General features: G+C 44.2%; 1 protein-coding gene across 1 annotated transcript; it reads right to left on the minus strand.

The window, feature by feature from the left end:
- Positions 1-346: 346 nt before the first annotated feature.
- On the minus strand, positions 347-16,775 carry LOC133457892 (interferon-induced protein 44-like). The gene is made up of 8 exons (XM_061737269.1): positions 16,706-16,775; positions 9,279-9,825; positions 8,516-8,564; positions 8,148-8,343; positions 7,912-8,064; positions 7,644-7,815; positions 1,428-1,528; positions 347-1,340 (listed from the first exon to the last, which is right to left on the minus strand). The coding sequence occupies exons 2-8, from the start codon at positions 9,757-9,759 to the stop codon at positions 1,143-1,145; spliced, it is 1,350 nt and encodes a 449-aa protein (XP_061593253.1). The 5' UTR covers positions 9,760-9,825; positions 16,706-16,775; the 3' UTR covers positions 347-1,142.
- Positions 16,776-17,956: the final 1,181 nt, after the last annotated feature.

Raw genomic sequence — 17,956 nt, forward strand, 5'->3', positions numbered from 1 at the left:
GCAAGTGACCTGAAACGAGAGGAGAGTTACTTCTTTGAAAATAAAACAGAAAATGACAAGACAAAAAAAGACCCAAGACAAGACAACCTCACCACGGTGTGACATCTACTTATATTGGACAACAGAACAACTGTTGGCTCTAAATTGCTTCTAGGAGTCAGTGTGCTAATTTGATGCACTAATGACCTGTCCTGGGTGTAGCCTTGTATTTTACCCCTAAAGAGTTCTGACCCTGAATAGTAATAAACAGGTGTGGTTAGCTTCTGCGTTGTGCATTATAGATGACTGCACTCAAGCCGTTGAATTATCCATTTTTATTTCCGTTCCCTTTCCCTGAAGACATCACAGAAAAAAGGAGTTACAATAATGTAGTATGAACATAAACACAAGAAATATACAAGGCAAATACCCAATTAAAAGTACAAAGTAAAAGCTCACCTTTACCCGAAGACATCACCGTAAAAAGAAGGAAAGTTTAGGCGGGAAAGAGCCTTTTATAGGGGTCTTGCCGACCCCCAAATAGATTGTACAGAAACACAAAATCAAAAACTAAAGTTCCGCCTGAGGAGAACTGTTGTACATTAGGTTAAGCAACGATAATTTGGGGGGAATAATTAACCTATCAAATCAACCATTGTTACACAGGTGTATGATGGATGGAGATTTTGTAGCTCTAGTAGCCTTCCATGAGAGTAGTTAGGAGATTTTGGGAGAGAGCAAGAGAGAAGACATGGAAGAAAAAGACCAGAGGTCACCCCACTACCAGGGAAGCTTGCTCTACCAAGTGAGCCAAACGGCCCCCGATGTTGGCAGTTTCAGGGCTGGAGTGAGCCCTTTATTCCACACATCCCTTATTTTGTGCAAAGTTTCATTAGAGATCAATGTAACAGGGAGTTTGCCTTTAGTCTGGAAACAGAGCTTGAGCCTTGTCTTAATTCCATGGAGAAAAACAAGGTGACAGTGCTGGATCAGGTGAACAGGGTGGAGCATGGTCAGCAATACGCTAAACCGCTAATATGTCTTAATAAGTTTAGAGTTTAAAAATAGTAGGAAAAAGAGAAATTATAATAAGTAAAATAATCTTAAGGCCAAACGATGTAATCTTGGGATAATATACTGAGAAGTGGACTATCGTGGATGCCCTAATCTTTAGTTTGAACACAGCTCAGTCGGTCACTGAGCTGGTCATCAAAGTAGTCATCAACAAATCGAAGCATCTGTGTGATGGCGCTGAGCAGCAGGATGTCGCAGTTCATGTCCAGCTCCAACTCCTCGCTGTAGTTCTTCACTGGTAAAATGCAGGACATCGGCATGCCGAGCCGAGAACTGACCTCCTGCATCTGGATCACAATGCAATAAGATTTAAATAAGGGTTAACAGAGCTGAAACTGCAAGTATTTTACTTGAGAAGCTCCAGTCATCCTCACCATGTCTTTGATGTAGCCACTTTTGTAGACTTTTCTTAAATCCTCCTTCACCAAAGGGCAGGCTTCGTCTACTTTAGAGAGCAACGCCAGCTGAGGAATCCCTTGAAGCAAAAACATTTGGATTGAATATTTAATATTTTTAATTAAGTTATTTTAATAGCCTTCTGTTGTGCCACGAAGGGTTCGGTTATTAGAGAGTTATTAATAATTGTCTTACGATGGTTATTAATCATTAATAAAGAAGATGACTTATCAAGGCTTTCTGGCCAAGATAAGAGTGTGTGTGTGTGTGTGTGCAGGGGTGAGTAGGAGAGAATGAGAGAATAAAAACCAAGTTCTTATGATGTTTCCCACAGAGACGCACCAGTGTGAAACTAACGATATTCGAAAATTGATTTGAACGTAGAAAGTTGCGGTCTTTCACTCACACATCCAGTCTGGCGTACGCACTTTTTTGAGGTTTTGTCCGTTGGCGACACTCGTTGGTGATGCAGTGAAGTCCAGAATATGAGGAAACGTGAAGTCAGCAATAAGTCCACGACCATACATGAAGGACACGACAGTCCCGACATCACCAGATAAATTACACAAGAGTGGAGCTGCAACAATCTCACAATCAACCACATGATCTGAACATACAACTAAAGGCAGGAGCTAAACGATGGAATCCGCAAATCCCAATGGCAGCTTTGGCTCCGTTAGAGGAACCTGCTGATGCATCAGATCACACCGACCTGCTGGTCCAGGACTAAGACTGGACCATCAGCTGTTTTAGGTACCAAGAAGATCCTCCTGGATCTCTGCCCTGAACTGGACCAGCTGCTCCGGTTCAGACCAACATGATGCTTTCAGCTGGAGCTGCTGACAGGTCGGACATCTCTGTCACCATGACGACCATATGGGACAACTGCTCGAGATAAAAGCCAGATCCTAAACATCCCATAACTGTGTCTGGACAGAAAAACATTAAACATACATTTTGCAGCGAAAAACCAGTTTTGTAAAGGTGTCTTTTAAAATAAAGGTTGGTTGGTACGAACTGATGTGACTCAGAAATGAATGAATGAAGTTGAATGAATGAAGTTTTTATTGAATGTTTAGGCAATATTCAGAGTCCGATATCGAGTCAGTTGCAGATGCTGCAGGACTCCAGAAATTGTTTTCTCCGGTGATGGACTGGGACACAGACCGGTCTCTCCTCCAGCCGATGCAACACGCCGAGTTACAGCAACTTTTCTCTTTCTCACGTTTGCACCTCGATAATCCCGTTGGCACAAGTTGTCTTTCTGCAGCAGAGGAATGAGATCGTGATGCTTCATGTTTTAAATATAAGTTTATATTGTTTATATTGTTATACTTATGAGAGAGGTGATCGCGGACATCCACAATGTTTAGGACTCAATAAACGTGTACATTGAGCTTAATCCGTTAGTATATAATACGCGTGACAATAAAGCGTAACGAGGGACCGTTTTTCATCCACCAACTTAAGTTCTGGTGTCGGTTCTTAAAATACAAACAAGAAAAGGAGATTGTAATAATGAACGCTGCCCATAAACATTCACAAATCCTTACTTTCATAATAAAACCACAACTCCTCACGGAACGCAACCCAAAGCAAAGAACAACAATACCCATAATGCAATGCAGCTTAAATCAGAAGAAATGCCCCCAAATAAATTATTTTTTCCAGGCCTCAACTTTTGACAGGAGTGTCTCCAGCTCACAGTCGATGTTTTTTTTAAATTTGTTTTACTTGTTTTTGCAATTTCCTTGTTAAGATGAGCGTTTTTTAATGGATAATTATCTTCATTATCATATTCAAATGCATGTATTTGAGGGAGGAGAAAGGGCAGAGTGGGGTGCTCCCGCATGTGCGCTGAAATCCACGCTGATTGTGATGTTCAAAGGAACCTGTGTGGATTTGGGCGTACGCACAGTTTTGAACATCTGAATTTTTTTTTGCATACGCAAAAATTCCACGCAAGGATTCACGTTGAAATCCACACACGTTTCGAACATGAGGCCCCAGGTCCGGTGCTTGGTTCTGAGTGGTGGAGACAGGTGGTTGGCATCGAAGGATTGGAGACTATGGGAGGGAGTGTGGCGGTGGAGCAGGTCGGTAAGGTAGCAGGGGGCCTGGTTGTAGAAGGCTTTGTGGGTGAGGAGGAGGACTTTGAAATGGATGCGTTGAGGGATAGGGAGCCAGTGGAGTCTCTGGAGGACTGGGGTTATGTGGTCACGGGAGGGGTGTGAGTGAGCAAGCGAGCGGCAGAGTTTTGTATGTGTTGAAGTTTATTGAGGACCTTGGAGGATGAGCCGTAGAGAATGCTGTTGCAGTAGTCGAGTCTGGATGTGATGAAGGCATGGATGAGAGTTTCAGCGGTGGGGAAGGAGAGTTATGGGTGGAGGCGTGCAATGTTTTTCAGGTGGTGGAAGGCAGTTTTCCTGATGTGGTTGACGTGTTGTTCGAAGGAGAGGTTGTTGTCAAAGATGACTCTGAGGTTGCGGAGTGAAGTTGTCAATGGTGAGACTGAAGGTGTGGGCGGTGTTGTTGAGGGATTTGGGACCGATGATGACTAAGTGATGGATTTGGTGGGAATGTAGAGCTGGACGTCGTCGGCATAGCAGTGGAAGTGGAGACCATGGCGTTGGATGATGTTACCGAGACGGAGCATCTAGAGGAGGAAGAGTAGAGGACCAAGCACTGAACCCTGGGTGACGCCTTGTGACAAAGGGGCAGTGGAAGAGCAGTTGTTGATACTAATGAATTGTTGTCTGTTTGTGAGGTATGACCTTATCCAGGAGAGGGCGGTTCCGGTGATATTGAGGGAGATTCCAGGCGGGAAAGAAGGATGGTGTGGCTGATGGTGTCAAAGGCTGCTGTGAGGTCCAGGAAAAGGAGAATGCTGAGGTGGCCAGAGTCTGAGGATAGGAGGAAGTCGTTGGTGACTTTGCCAGATGGTCTGAGATGTTGAGGTTGAGGCTGGAGAGCTGATGTATTGTGAGGCCGGAGGAGCAGACAAGATCCAGGATGTGACCGCGGGTGTGGGTTGGGAAGTTGAGGCAGTGTAGCAGGTTCAGGAACTTAGTGGCAGGTTTGCAGTCTGGGTTGTCAATATGGAAATTAAAATCACCCAGGAGGAGAACGGAAGGTGAGATGGCAAATAGCGTGGTAAGGAGATCGGAGAAATCAGAAAGAAAGTAGGGGTTTGGCTTGGGAGGGCGATAAATGACGGCGGTGACTAGAGGGGTGGGGCCAGACAGTTTGAAAGCAATGTGTTCGAATGAGGGGAAATCAGGGGTGGAGATGGAGGAACTTCACATGTGCGCTCTGGTCATTCGACTGGGAAATGAGAGAGGGCTTTGTTTTATTGTTGTGGAAGAACAAGATCCAGCAAACTGGATGCAACAGTAGACAAACAATAAAATAAACAACACTTAAGCTGGGCTGTGGCCCAACAATAAAAAATGGGAAATTGTCAGTGTTTGGGGAAGGTGGCTCAGTTGGTAGAGCGTTTACCCATGAACCTGAAGGTCAGTGGTTCGAACCCTAGTTCCGCCTGTGTCCACCAAAGTGTCCTTGGGCAAGACACTGAATCCCCTGGTTGCTCCCGGTTGTCAGGCCAGCGCCGTTGTGTATGGCAGCTCCGCCGACAACCGGTGTGTGAATGTGTGCGTGTGTGGGTGAATGTTTGCAGTGTAAAGCGCTTTGGGGCTGTAGGAGTACAGCTGGAAAGCGCTATATAAGTGTAAGCCATTTACCATTTTTACCATTTTTGACAGTTCCTGTTTTATTTTGAAGCCCCTATCTTTGTGTTTGAGTTCTTGTTTGACTTTCCTGCCCCATCTGCCCTGATCGTCTGCACCTGTGTCTCGTTAACCCTTGTGTATATCTGGTCTTGTCTTTCCCTTGCTCCCTGCGGGTCCGTACTGTTTAGTTCCTCCATGTGCCATGTCAGGTTTTTGAACTTTTGATTCTTGTTGAAGCTCTGGTTTTTGTATCCTGGTCTGCAGCGTTTGGGTTTAGTTTTAGTTAAATAAATCAAATTTTTTGGAACTCCTGCCTTCTGGTGTCCTGCATCTGGGTCCTACTCCAACTGCTCCCTGACAGAAATTGGTGTATGATAATAATGATAATAATAATAATAATAATAATAATAATAATTAAAGCTGCAAGCAGCGATGAACGGGCCCTCGCACTCACGGCCACCGCCCCCCATAAGCATATCAGAAATGACACCACCCACGACTTCCTATGTCAAACCATTCAAAAGTTATAGCAGAAAAAAGGACAACCAATCAGAAGAAGGGGCGGGGCTAATTCATGCCAATGAAGGTCAAGGACTCCATAAATAATCTGATGACACCACCCAGGACTCTCTATGTCAAACCATTCCAAAGTTATAGTTGAAAATCGGGACAACCAATAAGAAGAAGGGGCGGGGCTAATTCTGGCCAATGAAGGTCAAGGACTCCATAAAGAATCTGATGACACCACCCAGGACTCTCTATGTCAAACCATTCCAAAGTTATAGCAGAAAATCGGGACAACCAATCAGAAGAAGGGGCGGGGCTAATTAAGGCCAACGAAGCTTAAGAACTCATTACAGAGTCCCATGACACCACCCACGACTTCCTATGTCAAACCATTCAAAAGTTATGGCAGAGAAAAGTATTCTAGGGGGCGCTGTTGAGCCGTTAGGCCACGCCCATTAATGCAAACCATGAAATATCAAATGTATCGCCAAGTCTGGCTTGCATGCAAAATTTGGTGACTATCAAATATGGACCAATCAGATGAAGGGGGGGGCGCGCCTTTTGGCGTCTAGCGTCGCCATGGTAACACTTTTGAAAGATAAAAGTAATGCGTGGTGTCGCAGGATGGAGACGCACATTTTGATGTATAACACACCTGGGTGCACGTTACGGTTCGGGCCGTATTAATTGCCGAAGGAATGGCATAAATTTAGCCAAAATTACACAATTAATTCAAAATGGCCGACTTCCTGTTCGGTTTCGGCCATGGCTCCAAGAGACTTTTCTTTAAGTTGTGCCATGCTACAGGTGTGTAGCGATTTTCGTGCATGTACGTCAAACCGTATTGTGGGGCTTGAGGCACAAAGTTTTCCGGGGGGCGCTGTTCAGCCATTTTGCCACGCCCATTAATGCAAACCATGAAATATCAAATTTATCGCCAGGCCCTGCTTGCATGCCAAATTTGGTGCCTTTTGGGGAACTATCAAATATGGACCAATCAGATGAAGGGGGGGCACGCTTGTTGGCGTCTAGCGTCGCCACGGTAACACTTTTGAAAGAGAAAAGTAATGCGCGTAGTCGCAGGATAGAGACGCACATTTTGATGTATAACACATCTGGGTTCATGATACGGTTCGGGCCGTATTAATTCTCGAAGGAATGGCATATATTGCTCCAAAATTACGTGATTCATTCAGAATGTTCAAAATGGCCGACTTCCTGTTCGGTTTCGACCATGGTGCCAAGAGACTTTTCTGTAAGTTGCAACATGATACAGGTGTGTACCGACTTTCGTTCATGTACGTCAAACCGTATTATGGGGCTTGAGGCGCAAAGTTTTTTCTGTCTGAACCAATCAGATGAAGGGTGGGCGCGCTTTTTGGCGTCTAGCGTCGCCACGGTAACGCTTTTGAGAGAGAAAAGTAATGCGTGGTGTCGGAGGATGGAGACGCACATTTTTATGTATAACACACCTGGGTGCTCGTTACGGTTCGGGCCGTATTAACTGCCGAAGGAATGCCATAAATTTCGCCAAAATGACACGACTAATTCAAAATGGCCGACATCCTGTTCGGTTTCGGGCATGACGCCAAGAGACTTTTCTTTAAGTTACGTCATGATACAGGCGTGTACCGATTTTCGTGCATGTACGTCAAACCGTATCGTGGGGCTTGAGGCACAAAGTTTTCAAGGGGGCGCTGTTGAGCCATTTTGCCACGCCCATTAATGCAAACCATTAAATATCAAATTTTTCGCCAGGCCTGGCTTGGGTGCAAAATTTGGTGACTTTTTGGGCACGTTTAGGGGGGCAAAAAGGCCCTCCTTTCGTCAGAAAAATAATAAGAATAATAATAAAAAAAATACAAATAATTCCTACAGATACAATAGGGCCTTCGCACTGAAGGTGCTCGGGCCCTAATAATAATAATATATGAGGCAGGAGCCAATTCTACTGACCCATCAAGTTGACCTTCTTGCGGATGGCGTCCAGTTTCTCCTCCAGCTGTGGGGTCATGATGGAGATCTTGCAGGCATCGATGATGTAAACCACACAGTGAATCTCCTCTTTGAGATCTGGAGACTTGCGATAGCCATGAGCCTCCGAATGCAGAGGAGCAGACGGGTTGAACTGAGTCCGTGTTTGAGGAGAAAGAGAGCAACAATTTCAGTTAAGCACAGCCACGTCTGTGTTCCAGCCAAAATCCACCAGAATGGAATCAAGTACCTGGTAATAATCAGGCAGATGACCTTTGAGGATATTACTGACGTCATCTATGTCAAGCCCCGCCCCTTTGCTCTCCTCCAGTCCCATGGTGTCACACAAGATGACTGGCAGGGGTTTTCTTTCTCGTCCGGCCTTCACAGAGTAGCTACGAAACTGTTGGGCACAAAATGGAGGAGGAGAAAAAAATTCACAGTGATAATTGGATGATATTTTTATGTTGGCCTGACAACTCATACCTGTGTTGTCAGGCTGGTGGTAGAAGAGCCAGATATGGCCCGGTTGGTGACGTGGCCTCTGAATACAGAGTTGACGGAGTTAAAAAAGCTGGACTTTCCAGCTCCAACTGGTCCAATGAGTAAAACCCGGGCCTGAGACACGGAGCTGACGGTTGGTTTGAAGGATTTGATGCTCTCCATCAGCTCCGTCCTCTTCCTGTATAAAGATAAAAAAAAAAAAAAACAGCTGTTATTCCTTAAAACATTTCAGCTGTTACACACTCTTACACCTATTTAAACTGTAAAAATGTAAAATTGTAAACTTTAAAAGTAAAAGATATTTGTAACATGGGCAAAAGGAGGGAGGAGGGTGTCTTTATCTTTCTTACTCAGGTTCCCAGACTACAGTCCTCCATGGTTTCTCCAGTTCCGACGTTTCTGTTCAAAAGTAAAAAGGATTAAGAAAAAAAAAAGTCAACAAATCATAAATGAGTTATACCTGGTGTTGTGGAAAAACCCATTAAATGCTCTCCACCAGTCTAAGGCTATATTTTGCTGCTATATACATACATATGTATATATATATATATGTTTCCCTGGTCCCAGAGCAAGTCCCAACAAAGAAAAAAGTATATACAGCAATTTAAAAAATTTAAAAATAAAAATACTAAAATATTATAAATAGAAAAAAATATTTAAACAGTGAAAACACTCCAGGCTGAGTTTTAAGAATATTGGGAAGATTATATTGGAGAAAGATTTACTGTGTAACACCCTGCCCTGTGGCTAGTGGACCAAAGAGCTGACCACAGTCATCTCCCAGAACAAGACATATAGTTCCTGTAAGGAAGTGAAAGAAAACACATGATTGTCTTTGAGATGCCAACAGATGCTTGTAATGATAATTTGGGCTTGGAGGCATCTGGGAAAGACCATCACACAGTGGTTGTGTGTACAATAGTCAAACAAATGAGTACTCCACATGTTTTTGGGAAGAAATTGGTGGCGTGAACTCTGGACTAATAACCAAAAGGGGCATGTAGACCTTAATTGTTTTTGTGGACAGAATGGTAGGTTACGATATAGAAAATTAAAAGTTTAAATGCTACTATATAATATATTATTACATCTAACAGCTGCTTCAGAACTCACCCTCCAGCTGGTAGACTTCACACTCAGTCAGGTCCAGGTCGTTGCCATGCATCTCCACAGGATTGAAGGTATAATGACCTCCTGGATTGCTTTGCATTAATGGTTTGTTTCCATTGACAAGAACCAAAGCGTCTCCAAAACAAGGACCAGAATTTTTAACCATTTTTACTGCATGTTCAGGATTAGAAACTGGATATGTGGAGAGTCGTGTTCCTCTGAAAGTGAATAGAAAGGCCTCCTGATCATTAGTGAACTGCCCAGACTGGCAGAAAGGTTGTCTCGTGTAGCCTCCAAACACATAACCTGAGGCATTGTAACCCACTGACACGGTGGGAGCCAGGTTGTCACACCGCTGGTGGAAATCTGCCGCAGTGAAACTGTGGACGCTGGCCTTGTAGAGGAGCTTCGGTCTGACACTTCCCAAACGAGAGCAGATGGCTTTCAGCTGGCTGTCAGTTAGTTTAGGGTTCAGAGTAGACATCTTTTCTAATGATTTGACTTTCTCAAAGGTGTTGGATCAAATCTGGATGGTTGTGTACTTTGGAGTCTTAAAAAGAAAAAAAGAAAAAGAAAAAAGTGCCATCAAAAAATATATTTTACAAATGCTTTAAAAATGTGCTCACACAGATGTTTACAATCTTTTTTCAACCTGATCTCACAAAAATCCATGAAATGCCCACGACCTCTCACCACTATTTTCCGTGGCACCAACACGGAAATGGTATAATTCCGTGTGAGCACCACGGATATTGTACTATGCAAAGTCAATGGGCTCCGTTGTCGTGATATATACACGGATTATTACATTATTATTATGTATATATTATTCTTTATTATAGTGGCTAAGATAAGAATTTTTGACACGCAAGTTACTGTCAGTTTGTAAAAGCATGTTTTTAACGGTGTTTTAACAGTGTTTTAATGGTGTTTTTATGATTTTTAACAGTATTTTGACGGCGAGTATTAAACTGTGTTTTCTAGTATTTAACGTAAATTCGAATATTTAACCATGTTGTTTGCTTTCGCCATGATGATGGAGGTGGCGTTAGTGATGTGAAATTATTATTTTTAGCAAAAACCACAAGCGTTTCCTACTTCTAACCAATCATAATTGGTGCAATAACCTAACCAGACCTTAACCAGAGCGTTGTCCAGCCACAAAATATCCTTTTTAATTGCTTTTGAACCAGGAAGTGGAGACAGGCGATATTTAAATTCATTGTTTTAACCATTCTGCCATTTCATCAACCACAGGGAATTCCCTGGGCGTCCCCTCTACGTCATAGAGTGACGAGCGGAGATCCTGATCATGTGACGAGTGCCCCGATCGCGGATGTGTGGTCATTGATTACTCTTGATATGGACGTGGAAGTAAACCGTTTTGAAATAAAGTTTCATACAAAAAAAGGATGTAAAGCGTTAAATATATTGTGCTTTTGAACGGTAAATATTAAAATAAACCGTACACAGGTACATTTACAAACTATATTGAATCACTGTGAATACATCAGTCAGTTACATGACGTTAAATAGACTATCCTAAATGAATAAACATATTTACAATTCCTTAACATACATCATCTCTATAAAATGTAGTTACTATTTCACATGCACTACATAATAGATATATTCAATTGATAAATATTTTTAAAAACGTTTTTATACGTTAGGGTTAACCAAACCAATGTGACTACAAATATGGCGCAGATTAGCATAAATCTGTATAGCATGACTCTTTTTTTCCCCTTAAAGGATTTTTTTCTTTTCTGTTTCTCCGACGTTTTGAGGAAGTGAAGAAAAAAAATAATCACTCTCTCTCTTTTGAACTAAAACAAGCTCTTCTGGAATAGTAAGTGTAAAGTAATAGGTATTTTAAATAATGAAAATGATATTAACAGAGCCCTAACTCTTTAACCTGTACTTCTGTAACTTAAAGACAAAAGTGTCGTCCAGAGTTTCAGCCCCAGAACAACATAGAACTCAATTATTATTATTATTTTTTAATACTAACAGGCCAGAAGCCTATAAGCCAGTTTTTTTTTTCTTTCTAAACATATATATATGACGAGGGGGTCGGAAGGGGGGCATTATCAGACTTGCGGCAACCGCTGCAAGTCTGAACACACAACGGGCACACAAGCCTTTGGAATCTGCAAGAGAGAAAACAAATAGAATCGGGAACAGGCAGAGACACAAACAGCAACCATTCCAGGTCTCCAAAACTAAATCAGGACTAGGCTACTGCGATTATCTGTCCGCAAACCTGTGGGGTGAGTGTGAGTGAGGAGGTGTGTATGTCTGTGTAACTGTATGTGTGCAAAGTGAAAACAAGGCTTTACCTGAACTGCAACTATAGTGGAGGAGGGGGGGCATAACCCCGCCACCCGAGAGACCAGAGGCTGACAAGGAAGAACCCGAAACCCAGGCCACCAGCAACCCCACGGAGGGCGAGAACAGGGCGGGAGGAAACCCACGGCCAGCGAGGCCCCCCCCCAGGGGCAGCCAAGGGGACCCGCGGGCGGGGCCCCCATGACCATGGGAAGAGGCAGCCTGGGAAGCCAGGATGGAGACGCATATTTCGATGTATAACACACCTGGGTGCACGTTACGGTTCGGGCCGTATTGACTGCCTAAGGAATGGCATAAATTGTGCCAAAATTACACGATTAATTCAAAATGTTCAAAATGGCCGACTTCCTGTTCGGTTTCGGCCATGGGGCCAAGAGACTTTTCTTTAAGTTGCGACATGATACAGATGTGTAGCGATTTTCGTGCATGTATGTCAAACCATATTGTGGGGCTTGAGGCACAAATTTCTTTCTGTCTGGACCAATCAGATGAACGGTGGGTGCGCTTTTTGGCATCTGGCGTCGCCACAGTAACGCTTTTGACTGAAAAAAGTAATGCGCGTTGTCGCAGGATGGAGACGCACATTTTGATGTATAACACACCTGGGTGCACGTTACGGTTCGGGCCGTATTAACTGCCGAAGGAATGGCATAAATAAATAAAGAAAGAAAGAACTAGAAAATTTCTGGAAATTTTGATATGGGCATGCCCTACCGCCCATTTGTCCCCTCTTGCTGCTTTGGTTTGGGGCTGCAGTGGTTGTGTTTAGGGTGGTTCTATGTCTGTTTGAGGTGTTTTTACGCTTGTATTTCATTCATTCCTGTGCTCCCAATAGTTATTAATGGGGCGCGCTTTTTGGCATCTAGCATTGCCACGGTAACGCTTTTGACTGAGAATAGTAATGCCCATCGAGGCAAGATGGAGACGCATCTAACGATGTATGCCGTGCATGGGTGCATGTTCCGGTTCAGGCTATGTTAACGGATAGGTTTTTTTTTTCACCGTGGTACAAAACCCCATCCGAATGAATGGGGCCATTTGGCCTGGATTTTGACATAAAATTTCCTTAAATCCCAGCTTCATGAAATTTGAGTATGTTGAAGTCCACAGTGTGCCGAGTCAGGGGACATTTGTACGATGTCTCTACGATAACCTGTTGCCTAGCAACAAGCGTCCAAATTCAAACAGAAATAAAAAAGAAAATGAAAGGCCAATATCGCAAAAACTGTAATAATTAGCATAATGAGGTTGTAGGGTCTGTTAGTGCCAATCGGGCCGAGTGTTTGAAAGTTTCAACGATGTCTCTACGATAAAGTCCGGCCGAGCAATAAGCGTCCGAATTTTTGCCTTTTTTTTTGCTTTTTGGCGTCTAGCGTTGCCACGGTAACACTTTTTACTGAGAAAAGTAATGCCCATCGAGGAACGATGGAGACGCATCCAACGATGTATGCCATGTATGGGTGCATGTTCCGGTTCAGGCTATGTTAAAGGATAGGTTTTTTTTTCACCATGGTACAAAACCCCATCCGAATGAATGGGGCCATGTGGCCTGGATTTTGACATAAAATTTCCTTAAATCCCAGCTTCATGAAATTTTAGTATGTTGAAGTCCACAGCGTGCCAAGTCGGGAAACATTTGTACGATGTCTCTACGATAACCTGTTGCCTACCAACAAGCGTCCAAAGTCAAACGGAAAAAAAAAAAAAAATGAAAGGTCAATATCACAGAAACTGTAATACTTGGCATAATGAGCTTGTACGTACCATTAGGGACAATCAGGCCGAGTGTTTGAAAGTGTGAACGATGTCTCCACGATAAAGTTCGGCCGAGCAATAAGCGTGGGAATTTTCGCCTTTTTTTTTGCTTTTTGGCAACTAGCGTTGCCACGGTAACCCCTATTACGGAAAAAAGTAATGCCCATCGAGACATGATGGAGACGCATCCAACGATGTATGCCATGCATGGGTGCACGTTCCGGTTCGGGCCGTATTAACGGACGAAAAAAAGTGCGGAATAAGAATAATAATAAGAAAAGGGAAACCTTTTCTAGATACTAATATATCGCCTTCATTTTCATGTTTTTCCTCGTTTTTCCGGCCGTGTTTTAGTTTTTGGGGATTTTTTTTTTCCACATCCTAGCGGGGTCATGCTGTACACCCGCTGGTGCGCAGTGGGACTTTTGCGACTTTAGCTTGTTAGCAACATTGCCTTTTGGGCCATTCTGGACGATTGCAATATGGTCATGCCATTACTTGGCATGCCCATAATGAATGAATAAAGAAAAAATTCCTACAGATACAATAGGGCCTTCACACTGTAAGTGCTCGGGCCCTAATAAGAATAAAGAATTCCTACAGATACAATAGGGCCTTCGCACTGTAAGTGCTCGGGCCCTAAATATTCCTACAGATACAATAGGGCCTTCGCACTGTAAGTGCTCGGGCCATAATAATAAAAATAATAATTATAATTAAAGCTGCAAGCAGCGATGAACGGGCCCTCGCACTCACGGCCACCGCCCCCCATAAGCATATCAGAAATGACACCACCCACGACTTCCTATGTCAAACCATTCAAAAGTTATAGCAGAAAAAAGGGACAACCAATCAGAAGAAGGGGCGGGACTAATTAAGGCCAAAGAAGCTCAAAGACTCATTACAGAGTCCCATGACACCACCCACGACCCTCTATGTCAAAACATTCAAATGTTATAGCAGGAAATAGGGACAACCAATCAGAAGAAGGGGCGGGGCTAATTTTCACCAATTATGGTCAAGGACTCAATACCGAGTCCCATGACACCACTCACGACTCTTTATGTCAAACCATTCAAAAGTTATGGCAGAGAAAAGTATTCTAGGGGGCGCTGTTGAGCCATTTTGCCACGCCCATTAATGCAAACCATGAAATATCAAATTTATCGCCAAGCCTGGCTTGCATGCAAAATTTGGTGACTTTTGGAGAACTATCAAATATGGACCAATCAGATGAAGGGTGGGCGCGCTTTTTGGCGTCTAGCGTCGCCACGGTAACGCTTTTGAAAGAGAAAAGTAGTGCGTGGTGTCGGAGGATGGAGACGCACATTTTGATGTATAACACACTTGGGGGCACATTACGGTTCGGGCCGTATTAACTGCCGAAGGAATGGCATGAATTTCGCCAAAATGACACGATTAATTCAAAATGGCCGACATCCTGTTCGGTTTCGGGCATGACTCCAAGAGACTTTTCTTTAAGTTGCGACATGATACAGGTGTTTACCGATTTTCGTGCATGTACGTCAAACCGTATCGTGGGGCTTGAGGCACAAAGTCTTCCGGGGGGCGCTGTTGAGTCATTTTGCCACGCCCATTAATGCAAACCATTAAATATCAAATTTTTCGCCAGGCCTGACTTGCATGCAAAATTTGGTGACTTTTTGGGCACGTTTAGGGGGGCAAAAAGGCCCTCCTTTCGTCAGAAGAAAAAAAAAAGAAAGAAAAAAATTCCTACAGATACAATAGGGTCTTCGCACTGAAGGTGCTCGGGCCCTAATAATAATAAAAATTCCTACAGATACAATAGGGCCTTCGCACTGAAGGTGCTCGGGCCCTAATAACCACTGCAGGACCTTTTCATACCCACACTCACCGACAAAGACATGGACACTCATTCACTCACTGTTTCCCCCTCCCCGGGGGGGTCCAGCACCTCCAGGTAGCCCCCCCAGGTTGCACGGCGAGCCCCGCCAGGACGAGGGCACCGCGACCAGCCCACCCCAGGCCGACGAGGGAACGCAGGTGATGTGGGCCCCTCTCCCGCCCCTGGTGTTGAGTGAATGTGACTAATGCAATAAAAACAGGGAGGAGGAGGTCAGGGTATCATATTTGACAATGACCTTCCCCTCCGCTAAGTATCCTTGTTAAGTTTATCTATTAAATGTTGAGTGTGCAGTGTCTAAGATGTGAAACCGTGGGGCGGGGAGTACCGGGGCACGCGGGACACGCGGGACCCCCACGCCCAAGACCCCCCGACCCCTCGGACCTATGTGTGTGTGAGTCGTGTAGGGGGGGCAGGAAGGGGGGTGGAGGCCGAAGCCAGGAGGTAGGGCCAGTGGTACTGGCCCTGGTAGGCGCCCAAGCTCCCCCGTCGGCCATCCAGGTCAACGGGGGCCGGCCCACCGAGCCGGGCCAGGGCCCCACCGCACCTCCAGGAGCGCCCCCGGCGCCGCCGGAGCCCCAGGTGGAGGGGGAAATGGCACAACATCCTTCCATTCACACTGATGACAGATAACATAGACACCTGGGAACCCTAACCCCCCCCCCAGCGCAGACAGCCACCCCCCACCCAGGCAGAGCCAGGCCCTCTGAGCGGGACACCCACGCCCACAGCCCGACCCACCCGGAATGGACCGGAGACGCCCAGGCCACGGCCCCCACCCGGGCTCTCCTCAACCACCCCACCCACCGCAACGAGGTACCCTCCCAAAACTTATGTTTTGATTGACATATGGACCAAAATAAAACTAACTAACTTACTAACTAACTAGCTTATAGGCTTCTGGCCTGTTAGTATAAAAAAATATATATATATAATTGAGTTTTATGTTGTTTCGGGGCTGAAACAGTGGACAACACTTTAAGTTACAGAAATACCAGTTAAAGAGTTAGGGCTCTATTAATATCATTTTCATTATTTATAATACTAATTACTTTACTATTATTCCAGAAGAGCTTGTTTTAGTTCAAGCGAGAGAGAGGGGTGATTTTTTTTGTTCACTTCCTCAAAACGTCGGAGAAACAGAAAAGAAAAAATCCTTTTAAGAGGAAAAAAAATCGATTTAATTCAAAGAACCTGAGGTGAAACCTACTTTTAAAAGGACAATTATCAAGTGAATTCAACTTTTTTTTTTTCCCACCCATGAATCTCATCTGAAGTTGCAGAAGGACGGTTTTGCTTTTGTGGCAGCTTGTGATTGAAATGTGCCTTATGTACCTTATTATATGAGTCTTCCTTTAAAGGTTAGAATAAAAACGAAAATTGTTACTGTCTGACATAAATAAAACAAACAGGTATTTTTCTATAATATCAGTCTTACCTCTTTCTCCACCTGCAGATGACGGTGGGCAGCAGAGATCAGTCGGCTGAAAACACCACTGACCATAGCACCAAGAGAAATGAAACCAGATAGATACTTCGTGTGGTCTTGAAAAACCAAAACATATTTACCGTAAATACCTCTAACGACAATATTGTCCGGGATGTTTCACTTTCTATTTGACTGCTGAATTTTGCAGAAATAATCATGTTGAGGTTGAGATATTAAAAACACGTCTAAGGATCCAATGAAGATTTAGCCTCATCAAATGTGTTGCATGAAGAAGTCCCAGCGGAGAACACAGGAGCATCGACCAAAAAAGAGAAAGAGAAGGTGAAGTGACACATTCTTATTAGGGCCCGAGCATTTACCATGCGAAGGCCCTATTGTATCTGTAGGAATTTTTTTTCCTCGTTTTTATTTTTCCAACGAAACAAGGGCCTTTTTGCCACCCTAAACATGCCCTAAAAGTCACCAAATTTTGTACACAAGCCAGGCCTGGCAAAAAATTTCATGGTTTGCATTAATGGGTGTGGACTAATGGCTCAACAGCGCCCCCTAGAAAACTTTGTGCCTCAAGCCCCACAATACGGTTTGACGTACATGCATGAAAATCGGTACACACCTGTATCATGTCGCAACTTAAAGAAAAGTCTCTCGGCGCCATGGCCGAAACCGAACAGGAAGTCGGCCATTTTGAATTAATCGTGTCATTTTGGCGCAATTTATACCATTCCTTCGGACGCTTCTTCGCCCGAACCGTAACGTGCACCCAGGTGTTATACATCAAAATGTGTGTCTCGATCCTGCGACGATGCGCATTACTTTTCTCAGTCAAAAGCGTTACCGTGGCGACGATAGATGCCAAAAAGCGCCCCCCCCCCCCCTTCATCTGATTGGTCAATATTTGTTAGTTCCTATTTTTTGCCATAACTTTTGAATGGTTTGACATAAAGACTCGTGGGTGGTGTCATCGGACTCGGTTTTGAGTGGTGTAAATTAGCCCCGCCCCTTCTTCTGATCGGTCGATATTTGACAGTTCCTACTTTCTGCCATAACTTTTGAATGGTTTGATATAGAGAGTCGTGGCTGGTGTCATCCGCTAAATGTCCAGGCCTGAAGAATCTACATGCAAGTCATACAAGCGCTTCCACTTCAGCCTGAACGTGCACAAAGGTGCGAGGGCCCGTTCATTGCTGCTTGCCGCTTTAATTTTAGTTGTAACAGCAATGTAGGAAGCCGAATGCCAAA

Source organism: Cololabis saira, chromosome 13 (genome assembly GCF_033807715.1).
Source record: "Cololabis saira isolate AMF1-May2022 chromosome 13, fColSai1.1, whole genome shotgun sequence".
Taxonomy (NCBI): Eukaryota; Metazoa; Chordata; class Actinopteri; order Beloniformes; family Belonidae; genus Cololabis; species Cololabis saira.

Excerpts from the sequence above, each read along its gene's own strand:
- LOC133457892 (XM_061737269.1), bottom strand. The coding sequence starts at position 9,759 with ATGTCTACTCTGAACCCTAAACTAACTGACAGCCAGCTGAAAGCCATC. Across the intron at positions 8,565-9,278 it reads TGAAGTCTACCAGCTGGAGG|AAACGTCGGAACTGGAGAAA; the intron begins GTGAGTTCTGAA and ends ACTTTTGAACAG. Across the intron at positions 1,341-1,427 it reads GTGGCTACATCAAAGACATG|ATGCAGGAGGTCAGTTCTCG; the intron begins GTGAGGATGACT and ends ATTGTGATCCAG.